The 12,085-nt window shown below is 41.8% G+C and overlaps 1 protein-coding gene across 11 annotated transcripts in view; it reads left to right on the top strand.

Annotated features, from left to right (window-relative positions):
* nrxn3b (neurexin 3b) overlaps window positions 1-12,085 on the top strand; it is a 318,108-nt gene that overhangs the window by 95,787 nt on the left and 210,236 nt on the right. For all 11 annotated transcript variants that reach the window (XR_001290266.1, XR_001290265.1, XR_311495.1 and 8 more), the window contains one exon: window positions 1,658-2,041. Coding sequence is in view for 8 of the 11 variants with exons in the window: in XM_013908704.1 (XP_013764158.1) it covers window positions 1,658-2,041 (384 nt within the window). In the remaining 3 variants the exon portion in view is untranslated. The remainder of the gene's footprint in view (window positions 1-1,657; window positions 2,042-12,085) is intronic.

Genomic DNA, 12,085 nt, shown 5'->3' with positions numbered 1-12,085 from the left:
ATCCTCAAGAAAAGGAAAATCCAGCAAAAACCTCACACAGGACCTGATGCATCTGACCTCCAGCTGATTAGATAGATGTGAACCCAAAGGCAGACGATGGAAACAGAATCTTATCTTAAATTGAAAGTGTACCGTTTATTTTGGCAGAAACACAAAAACACGGATTTCAAACCAAACTGGGGAAACTAAGCAAAAAAACCCACTAAAACCAGGGGGATGGAAACCAGGAGGGAAACACAGCTAGTGCTAATCACACACACAGAAACTGAACACACTATACACAAGACAAGGAACTATCCAAATAAAATTGGAAACAGGAAACAAAAACAGAAACGCAGACTAGACACCGGAGCTGTGGAAGAGCAGACATGAAAACTTAACTAGACGTGGAACACAGGAGGAGGCGCAGTAACAAATCTGGGAACAAGAAATCACTAAATACAGGAGAACGTAGGGAGCTAAAACTACAAGAGACTAAACCATGGAAAACACTAAATCGAAGAATATACAAAACCCAGAAAAACACAAACACTGGGTCCCAGACTCAGTACCATGACATCATGAGATTTTGATCCACCTTGAAGTGCAATCTGGAATGCATCTGACTGGCAATAGCTTCTGTAGATAGAAAAACACACAGTGGAACACCATCAGTCATGGATTGGCCTCCCCAGTGCCCAGACCTGCATATTACTGACGCAGTGTGGGATCGTGCTGACAGAGAACAGAACAAAAGGCTGAAATGTCCAAAGAAGAGCTTTGAATGCCTGGAGAACTGTTCCTGAAGACTACTTAAAGACGTGACATAAAAGCTTGGCTAAGAGCATTCAGACTGTGTTGAAGAATAAAGTTGGTCATACCAAATATTGACTTTCAGGCTTTTACACAGTTTCTGCCTTAAACACCGTTTTTCCACGTATGTTTGTGCATGTTTCAATAAATCGTTACACCTTTTGTCCTTGCAAAATAAAAAGAAATGAGGAGTTTCTAAAGTGTTTTAGTACTATATGAGCGATCGTTGAGTGTCCACAGGTGCAGACAGTGACCTGCTCTGTAACCTTTTCCCAGGAGACGAGTAGTTTTGTCAGATTTGAGGGTTTTTTCTTTGATTTTTTTTGTTCAGCCTTCTTTTCTGTTATTTGGTGACACAAATAGAGTTTCCCTGAAGAGCTTGTTAAAGTCTGTGATCAGTGCAATTTTGGCTGCCAAACATAGGTTTGCACCTCCACTTACTCAGCCCACATCTTTAGCACGGGGTGGTGTGCTGCGCTATTTCTATCTTTCACAATTTTGCTGAGTGCATCTCTACTTTGTTAAAGCTCAAGTACAAAATTACCAAAAGAAATCTGTCATTTTCAGCTCTGTCCTCACCTTGATGAATGAAAAAAAGGACTGTCAGTCTCTTTGAAAGGTTCTGGAAAGAACTATAGACTAAAGGTAATAGATGTTACTTGGGTTCAAGAACTGTAGCTGAAGCAAGCAGTGTTTTTATTTGTCAGCCAGTAGAACATGGCAGATCACTTAGACTGTAAAATACGAGGCCTGCTTTGAAAAACACCACCAAGAAACATGTCAGAGTGGATACCCCAGCATTTTTCTAACACAAGTCGATTTAATGATATTTTATTTGTCAGTAATCGCCTTTTTCCCCCTTCAGGCATCATTTCAGTAAACAGCCGTCGGACCCCTTTCACAGCCAGCGGGGAAAATGAGATCCTGGACCTGGAGGGGGACCTTTATCTGGGCGGTCTGCCTGACAGCCGAATGGGCTTGGTGCTCCCGACTGAGCTCTGGACAGCTATGCTCAACTACGGCTATGTGGGCTGTGTTCGGGATCTGTTCATCGATGGCCGCAGCAAGGACATCCGGCAGATAGCTCAGTCGCAGAACATGACCGGCATCAAGTCTTCGTGCAGTAAGGTGACGGGGAAACAGTGTGACAGCAACCCCTGCAAGAACAACGGGGTCTGTAAGGAGGGCTGGAACCGCTTCATTTGTGACTGTACTGGGACCGGCTTTTGGGATAGTACCTGCGAGAGAGGTGAGAGTCCTTCCAGCCACTTTCTGCGTACTGTTTGTCTTGCGTCTTATGGTGATGATTTTAAAATCTTACTGCCTTTGGCAGAGGGTTTATCGGTCTGAGAGTACAAGACCTTTAATGCGGCTCACTCAGCTCTCCTTTTATATTCTAAAAACCATTTCTTCAGTGAGCTTATGGAGCGGTGTTTTGCTGCTTTTAGACAGTATATTGTGCATCTTACAAGGTGCAGTGGTTGACAGTGAAGTAGCTTTGCAGAGTTCAAGTATCTTTTCTGTCTGTTTTTCTAAATATGGTTGAAAAGTGGTGGCGGTGTAGCTGCTGCTTACTAACTATAGATTTTCTAAGGGTGTGGACAGCGCTCTGTTACAACAGAAGTGTGACTTGGCACACTTGGTTCACATTATTTATGGAAGGATTTGCTGAAAGATTTAATAGGAGGGTTTTCAAGCATTTTCTTTCCTGGGAAAGATTCTAGAGAGAAATTGAACTTTTCCCAGTTGGTGAAATGGGCTCTCCTTGTCTGAGTTTTAAGAGCTTGGCCACATAAAGGTTTTATGAGATGGAAAGAATAGGGACACTCCAAGCTGTGGGAGAGTATATTATTGGACTATTGTTCAGATTGCTCTTGACTCTTTCACTATTTTACAAAGATTTTCAGGATTCAGTGGAGAGATTTAAGTACTTTCCCAAGAACTCGAGGCCCGTAAAGAATCGTACGTGTATGACGGATAATGAGCATCTAGAGAGTAGGTGCTTAAAGCCAGCATTAAGTGTGAGTGTAGCATGTGGGACAGTATTGACTGATTAACGCATTCAAAGGGGGGAAATCAAAACGTACCCAATGTAGATGTAGGTCTGTTTTGTAGTCATTGGTTTGGAAAATGCATTCAGGTGGAGACAGAAATTTGTTCCCTTTTTTGTTGCTGATACTGCATGTTTAAAAAAGAAATCATAAAGTAGCTCAGAGTTAGAAAAGACAGATCAATATTCAATAATGTACTATCATAAATAATTTTTTTCTGCAAAAGTAAATTTTGCATTGCAGTAATGTGGAGAATGTTGAAATGTGAAAGAGGTGAAATTCCAGTGGGAGCTGGCTCTTTTCATCGAGTTAACCTTGTGCTAGTCCGACTGCTGCGCCTGGCGTAGCGTGGACGTCCGTCATGTTTTATTTGCACAAAAAAAGGGGAAAAGAAAAAGCCAGATGTGTGAAGCCAGCTGTGCCTGGCTAAAAACCACTCAGTCAGTGAACTTCTGTCACTTTAAACCTTCGGGAAGAAAACTTATCACTCGTCTTTGTCCTGCTCTGCTCGTTCCCGCACATCAGTTTCTTAATTGTCTTATCTCTGCATTCATGCAGACCGTTTGCCATTGTTTGACAACTCAGCAGGTCTGCCTGAGAACAAAGCTTTACACTGTTCAGCAGTGGATTGTTTTGGGGGGGTTAAATAGTGAGGCTGAGGTGTGATGACATGGTGATGTTCCTGATGCTGTTATGACTGAGTGAATGCATCATCTTTATGTGTTATGCTGCTAGAATTTGAGATAATGTTGGACTGTGCAACACACACAGCAGCTGAAACAGGTATTTTTCATGGCCACTCCATAATGGTTTGTTTCCTGATCCTGGTGAGAACGATGTCACTTCACCAAATTCCAAAACAGTTGAAATGATGCAGTCTGTTTTGGCTGTGGAGCTTTTTTCCTTGAGGGTATCATTTGGATTTTCATGGCTTGGGTTTGGAGACTAAAGTTTTTTGTTGTTTTTGAAAGATAAGCATTAACTGTTGATGACTGTTTGTCCTTTGAGTGCATCAGGCAGTGCTGTTTGTTGCAGGCAGCTACCACATAATAGGATGTCAGGATATCTTGGCCTTTAGTGCTCCAGTTTTTTAATTAGCAGGCAACTAAGAGTACCACTCCAACTTCACACTTGCCAACAGCAAATATCATGAAAAAACAAACAAACAAGCAAATAACTGTACAGCTGCATATACAATGAGCTCCGACGTACACACAGTGTTGTATAAGCAGCCCACTCACTGCATTAACCTTAACAAGCTAAAGTTATTGTGATAAGTAATGAAAACATCTCAGGTTATGAACATTTTATGCCATACTGTTTGCATCTGAAACTCACGCTGCTCTTGTAAATGCAGAATTCATCACCGGCTTTGAGGTGCACTGATGGTGAGCGTTCAGATTCCCGTTTTTTAATTCTGGTCCATACTGTTTGCTTTCTGCCTTTTTGTTGTCTATAGCCTGTCGATATCCATCCTCCTCAAACACAAAATATCTCAATACCCAACTCTTAGTCATACGCTGCATAAAAACATGGATGGATCTGTTTCTGAAAGGCAGTGCATGAAAAGCTTTAAAGCTGCGTCTTCAGACTCCTGCAATACAGCGTGATGATCATTTAGTAAATTATGGTGAACAGATAATTGAGCAGTGTCGTTCTTGGTCATATTCACCCACTTCAGGACTTCACAAACCAGCACGGTTAAAGAGTCCTGTATATCTTTATGTCTTTCCTTTTTCTTTCACTGACCTGCTGCTGGATATTGTACTACACAAAAACTGTTTACTTGCGATTCCTCCAGCCTTCTCTTAAGAACTCAGTCTTTCTTCAGATGTAGAGAAAATTTCAACCCAAAAACTAATTATATCAAATCGGTGTCTTAATGGTAAAAACATGGACAGAGCTGCCTCGACATCCTTCCCACCCAGTGTGTTGTCCTTGTGGTCTGGCCTGAACCATGTCAGCCAGAGCTCCTGTTAGTGCAGAGGCACCACAGCTCGATACTGTAGCCCTCTCAGTTTGCGGCTCACTTTCTCATATTGAGTGAGGCTAGCCACCCCGCAGAGGAGTCTCATCTCGGGCTGCTGGTATCAGTGATCTAATTCATTCAGTCGCTAACCAAAGCCCGCGACCACAGGTAAAGGGCCGTAAAGAAGGCTGAGCAATAAATTGAAAGCTTTGATTTGTAGCTGTCAAAGTGAAGACAGATCTCAGTGTTACTCCCTAAAGGTGAATTATTGCATTTAGGTCCTCTGCAGTGCTCACTGTTTGTTTTGAATAGGAGCTCCTTGTCTTTTTTTAGGTTTTGTGGCTTCATACTCGTGTTTGACCTTTAGCTGCAGGCTAAACATGGGAGGTCACAGTCACATTAAAGCCTCTTCATTACATCAGTGGTAAAAAAAAAGAATCATTTCTCAAGTCGTGGATGTTAGCAGACGGTCTACTACTGCATATTCTCACACTGAAGAAAAGAATACATCTGCCTGTTTAGAAAACAGTAGCCCTTGATTTAAGTGATCCTTTGATTTGAAATGTTGGGCTTGAAACGGCATGAGGTATTTTCTTTTTCTCAAAATGAATGCGCGACACTTTAGACTGAATGGGATTATATTAGTCATGCTGGTAGAGGAATTTATTTTCCTTCTCCTCCATGCTTTTAAGCAGACCCTGGAGCTCCCCGGTGACAATATCAAACAACCACTGAGATGTATTTGCACATGGCGCTCGCTATTGATCTCAAGCACGCTATACAGTACAGCGGAGAAGTGCGCGTGTGTGATGAGACAAAGGGTGAAATGATAAAGATCAGCACTCTCCCAGGGAGTGTAACCAGGCTTATGCATTTACATCACAATGTTTGGCCTTTGCTGGTGACTTTTCCATCTAATGTAAATAAGCTTGTCTTTTGTTTGTTGGGATCAGCCTTAGACTTTTGTTTTGTGATATTTTAGTCAAATAGATTTCAACTCCTGAAGTCAGAGACTTCTCACACCAGCAAAGTCAGAGTTGGGTAAATCAATAAAGTATTTACACAGGTTTCTCAGATAATGACTGTCGTAATGCACCGGTGGTGGGAAGCACAGTCAGTTTACTCCAGCCAGGCAGCTGAACAGATTCATGTGTATTTGGGTATGTGACGATAAGAAGGGCAACGTTTATTCATCGCCTCCGTGTGGTCTCAACAGAAGAAGCCACTTTCTTCCACTTTTTTCCCTCTGGTTCTTTATTAACATCTGAAATGTGACGGATTGTTTTAGATAAGATCCAGTTTTGAATGCAGCTTGTTGACGTGCTAGAAACACTTTGAGATTAGCTTCAGTCCCATTTGCCACAAGTGTTGAAATGTCTTAACTGCAGCTCTCTGCACTGACTCACAATCAAAGAAAAGTTACTTTAATCACTACTGACCAACAGTACTGCACAGTGATGGTCAGAAACAACCAGCAAAATGGAGCAGTACAGGAGCAAGTTCAAGACACAAGCAAAGCCAAAAACAGAAGGATTAATCAAATTAGAGAGTGGCACACAAGCAGGGGAAACAGGCCATTTATATATTGAAGCCAATGGGAAATAAGAAACAGGGGCGGAACAGGTCACAGGTGAACGTAATCAGGATAATCAGACTGCCTGTCAAAAATGGGAAACGACCTAACAGACACATCACTAAACACAAAGACAAGACAACTCGCTCTAAACATGAAGAAGGGAGAGAGGAACGCTGAAAGATGAGGGTGCAAAAACAGAAGGAAGAAGCACAGAGGGAACGAAACATGCCAGAAATAACAAACTCGGTGCAGGAACTGAAGCTAAATTAAGACTAAGAATTGGAAAAAAGAATTAGAGGAGTAAACCATCCAGCACTCCATAAAAACTAGAAACTACAGCTCAGCATGTTAGTTGAAAAAACATGAATTAACCTCCTAAGACCCGAACTCTTCCACTGCATGCATTTTTAATTTCTCTTTGATATTTGGGCTGATTGGGTCCCGATGAATGTAAAAACAAAGAATTACCAGATTTTTTTTTTTTACCTAATTTTTGTTTCTAAGAAAAATTAGAGCCACATATGAGGATATTCGGTAGAACAGTAGCAGTATAATGTCCTCGTAAGTGGATATCAGGCCCTTGTAGAGCAAAATTGAGTATTTTGGTCTAAATAACCCAAAATGTGATGTTCACATATGTAGATGCCAGGTCCTAGGGGGTTAAAAACAAATAATGGAAACTGGATCCAAATATAAGAACGAAGCCTTTAAACAGGAAACCCAAACTGCAGTAACAATGCAAAACTCCACAGAACCCCAGGACCGTGACAGATTTTGTTTTACTGATTAACTAATTCTTTGTGGAAGTATTCTGCAGCACCACGGGTGGAAGTGGAAAACCTCCTCCTTATGTACCACTGTTGGTTTTTAGCAGAGGAAAACCCAGGTCCCATGAAAGTAGTTTCAGCCCATTTTTCGCTGATTATATTTTTGGATCTCAAATAATGGAATCATCAGAAATGAAAGTCTCACGATGATTTCATCACAGTTGTATTGAATGGAGCACATCGCTCCGTGTAATTCCTTCTCTTCCACCGGGAGCTAAAAAGCAGGCAATTTTCTTGCTCTGTTTACTAGAACGAAAATGCAACCTGACAGATATTTTAGACTCTTTGAGGAGATCAAAGATCGTACCAGGCGACATTAACAGACAACAGCACTGCTGTCTGCTTGCTGCTTTCTACCTAGTATCAGTGCCGGGTTTAGTATACAGATGATTTCTGCCTTTTATCTGTTTTTTTGTTTCGGTTTTCCTATCATATTTGTTCCCTTTCTTGTTTCTCTCTTGATGTTCTTCCTTCTCTTTTACCTTCCACATTTCCCATTTTATCACTTCCCTCTCTCTTCACCCCCACATATACTCCCACCTTTTGGCAAATCTGCTTTAACCTCACCCATGAGACATGACAGCGCCTGTGATCAGAGGCTTGCCGTGGTATGGCACAAACAGATGTAGTGTCAGCATGGTAGCTAGTGTGTGTGTGTGTGTGTGTGTGTGTGTGTGTGTGTGTGTACTATGGATATGCACCTGGTGAATATGATGAATAAAAAGCTTTAAGTCTCATCATTTACAGTTTCTTGTGACCATATGTTTCTGTGTCTTCACACTGTATATATTTGCATCCATTATTATGATTAACTCCAGTAGGCCTGTGTGAATGCATGTTTGTATATGCCAGCTAAGCAGCGCCAAAGCCGTACAGTCTGTAGGTGTAGTAACAGGGCCGTAGCCCTGATAGGCCCCATCATATGGGCTGTGACCAGGAGCTTGCCCCTGCCAGCAACTGTCTTCCTGTGATCTAAATTCAAATGGGGCCGCTTGGCTTGGTGCAGCCTCTATAGACACGCATGGCAAACAGAAAAAAAGAGTCTTGCTTCGGGCTAGGCAAGCTGACGATCCTGGCCGATCTTAATTTGGCATCAAGGAGCACTGTCCAAACTTTCCTACTGAACTGAGAGAAAGTGTGACTGGTTGTGACAAAATTAGGACAGCGTTCACCGGATGCTCTGGAGGTGTAGCTTCCTCTTATAGGTAGAAGACAGAAACCACTTTTAACCACAGGGCACGTTCCACAGGTCATGAGTTAACCTGTGTCCAAACAATCACTGCCCAGCTGGGGCTGCAGACTGCAGTCACTCTCAGACAGACTGGTGAAGGTCTGCAAATACTGTTATCTAATTTATAAATGCAGACAGATTGCCAACACATTGCAATCAATCTGATTCACTCTGTGCCAAACACATCGCGTCTGTTAAGCATCTCTTTTGAGGCAACTTGAATCAAGTGGTTGTATTCTGGTTACATTCACATGTAAAAATCGTTTTGAACTTTGAACTGCAGCAACTACATCACTGTTTGTGGAGGAAATTGGTGAGGTTCAGGCTGGACTCTAAATGTAAGTAGTTAATGTGAATGCTCTGTGTGTGTAGATTAGCAGACAGCTTGATAAACCAAGAGGGGTTTGAAGACTGTGTGTCCTCAAAGACACGGCCCCTGTCTTCAGAGTAATCAGTTCAAACGCAGTGAGACCGCTAGTTCATTGCAGATAGTCACAATAATTTTGCTTGTGCCACGGTCTCCACTCTTCTCCCTAGTGTGACTTGTAGCCTTAAGTTTATTTAAATCTTTAGAAAATCAGCCTCAAAAGACTCTCATGTAATCTTTTAACCAGATCCTACACCGCTGATCCTGCTTTAAATACAGGCATAGTAAAATGGTTCACCCTTAGAATAAGAAGAAATTCTTCTTCTTTTTTTTAACTTTGTTAGACTACTTTTATTCATCTGCGGTGCCAGCTTTAATCATTTGCCAAACCATGAAAAAGTTATTTTTGTAACTTAGCTCTTGCTGCGTGGGAAATGTCTAATTGGGTTGAATCGGGCGTGCAGGTTTAGTTTGGTGTAGTGCTTTAAAACTGATGCTGAGAAATGATTTTCTTCTCGCCTGCAGTCAGATCCACAGAAAGCAAAGAGGAAAAAGGAAATCATTACCCTCCTGTAATAATAATGTTTCAAGGTGGGCTTTGTCCTCTTTCCCGTCTTTGGGAGACAGCTCCAGGCTTTATTTCTTTTTGATTGTTACATTCCATTACATGAAAAGGTTACCCAAATGTTATTCCCCATAAGGAAAACTCTAGCACAACAGATTATTCAGGTCGTATTTGAGTCTAACTTGTAAGAGGTGACATTAATTCAAGACTACAGGGAGGTATATTTGATGTCATCCTCGGAGTCTGCTGAGTGAAGGAGAATGCCATCTTAGGCTTTGTTTCAGAAAGCTAGTCAGTCATCCAAACAGTCAGTCGGTAAGTGGAGGTTTTGTGTTTGAGTGTGGGTCTGTTTGTGTGGGTGTGGGAGGGGAGCTTTTAGGGAGCCGGGGCGCTGCTGACAGTTGTGTGTTGCAGAGTGCTGTGCAGCTGATAAAGTAGCCCAGTTAATCAGGTAAATAGGCCTGTAATGAAGTGTGTTTGTCTGATGGTGTGCCAGCCAAGCGCCAAGTGATCCCACCGAGACTCTCCGCTTTCTGTCTTTCTGCTGCATTTACACACACACACACACACACACACACGCCGCACACGAATACACAGTGAAAGCCAGTTGGAAGCGCACACATACACTCACACAAACACACATCAATCCACTGGAGACAGATTGGATTGTGTCTAATGCATATTGCATTTTCCCTGACAAGATGCCACCGCCCACGTACAGTAAGTGCTTGTGTTTTCCCAACTGTCAGTGCAGAAGAGTAGCGATGGCTCCAGGCCCAAGCTGATGGCTGGAAGTGTGTCCACCGCAGATCAGTCAATGCATCACTCAGCACAGCACGAGCTTCCTCTTTCCTAATGTTTTCACCGGAGGCGAAAAACATAATTTGCACGTTGTTTAATTATTTGAATTTAATACTCTTTAACTTGTAGGCACGCTGAAGGAGTTGTCCTCAGTTGGTCCTCATGCTGCCATTTAGGGAAGTTTTTTTTTTTTTGTCATTACATTACTGCCTAAACTTAATGACAGCAATCACACCGGTTCTCAGAAAGACCGAAGCACCAGAACACACAGGCTGTGCAATTACCTGCTCACTTTCCTCGCTGTTCATTCATAGTGGCAGTGAAATAATGGGTTGCCACACGGCTTTTACAGTTTAATCACAGGTTATAATTGCAGAATGTCAACCGGGTGACGTTGATGGTTGCCACCTTTCGGTATGAAATTCTGCAACCTGGCAGTGATGTTACGTTCTTTTACCTTTTAGGTTATGCGCAAAGGCTAAAAATGTTCTGTGTTGTGCTCAAGATTTGCACAGATTCAAGTAGATTTACTTTTCTAAACTATTGCCGCTGCTTCCATAACTTTGTGAGGTCACACGGAGAATAGCCAATCAAAAACATGTATAAAATAAACACTCATTTCCATCTAAGGAAGGAAAAGGGTGGAGGGGAGGCAGCAGAAAAAAAGTTTTCAATCAGCCAATCAGCATACAGCCCTGTTTGGGGGTTACAAAGTATCAAAATGTTGCAGTAAAAGAAAATTAGCAGACAGCTGCAGTTCTCACTGATGCCCCCTAATAATAATCAAACTGATGCAGCAATCCCCCCCCCCCTTTTTTTTTTTTTTCTCTTGCAACACTATTGACATCATCAAAGTTAATTTTTTCTGACATGTCAACTTTTTGGAATGTCAGAATCAGGATGAGAGACGTTGCGTGTTCGGTAAAAAGAGGCCAGTGAGGGTGATGGTGGCAGATCTTCACCCACATTCATCGTGAATAGTTTACTCTAAATAGACGATAATTGTTTTCTATTGTTGTCTGTTTCTAAGATGATACAGAGACGTTACGGGAATATACGGTTCCAAACAGGCCGCGATCTCCTGCTGCATCATCTCTGCACTCAGAAAAAAAATCTTTCCCAAAGCCATTTGTATTCAGATGAGCTCGGTTCTCAGCTATGCTAAATGCCGCTTCCACTGGTGTTAGAGTGGCATAATTTAAATGCTTGTCTAAACGCCTTTTCCACCCACAGAGGGAGGGAAAAAAAATCTATCTGAAAGTCTCTTTAATCCTCGAGCCCTATAATAGACCTTGCATAATTGCCAGACTGCCTTTGTGTGAATAATTTCTTGAGGTCAGGTACCAATTACTGCCACATACGATTTTGATTCCATATGTCAAACCTAGTCTATGCACACTGTGTTTATACAGTACAACAAATCCAAGCAGACAGAAAGAGAAATCACTGCACCATTATGGATATGCTATACAGATATGAGGCCTTGTTCTGCCATATTAATCTGCGTCTTCTGCATATTTTTAAAGCTCTGATCTTTTTTTTGACACCTACCTGCATATTTAAATATGTGTTCCCATCAAAGCCTCGGGACGAAATGTAAATTTAAAGCGTACCTTTAATTTAACAGTGTTTTTACCCTACAACATGCAGGTACAGTAGTGCCATGTTTTCAAATTTTCCGTAATTAGAAGTGATTGAGTGCTACTTTTATATTTAAAGTGGCAGCAGAGACGTGTTTAAACTCCCAAACGTTTCAAACTAATGGACGGAGAAACAGCTCGCTGTTTCAAACAGAAGTTAACAGCACGTCTGTAACTTTTTGTCATAGATGGAAAAAAACTTCTTATTTTGTATTAATTGAAGGGAAGTACTAGTAAATATTTGAAGTGCCTCCTGAGCGTTTTAC

This window comes from Pundamilia nyererei, unplaced genomic scaffold, assembly GCF_000239375.1.
Source record: "Pundamilia nyererei isolate P.nyererei 1_Seehausen unplaced genomic scaffold, PunNye1.0 scaffold00013, whole genome shotgun sequence".
NCBI lineage: Eukaryota > Metazoa > Chordata > Actinopteri > Cichliformes > Cichlidae > Pundamilia > Pundamilia nyererei.
The sequence above is the reverse complement of the archived record's forward strand: the minus strand, read 5'-3'. Positions and strand labels throughout refer to the sequence as shown.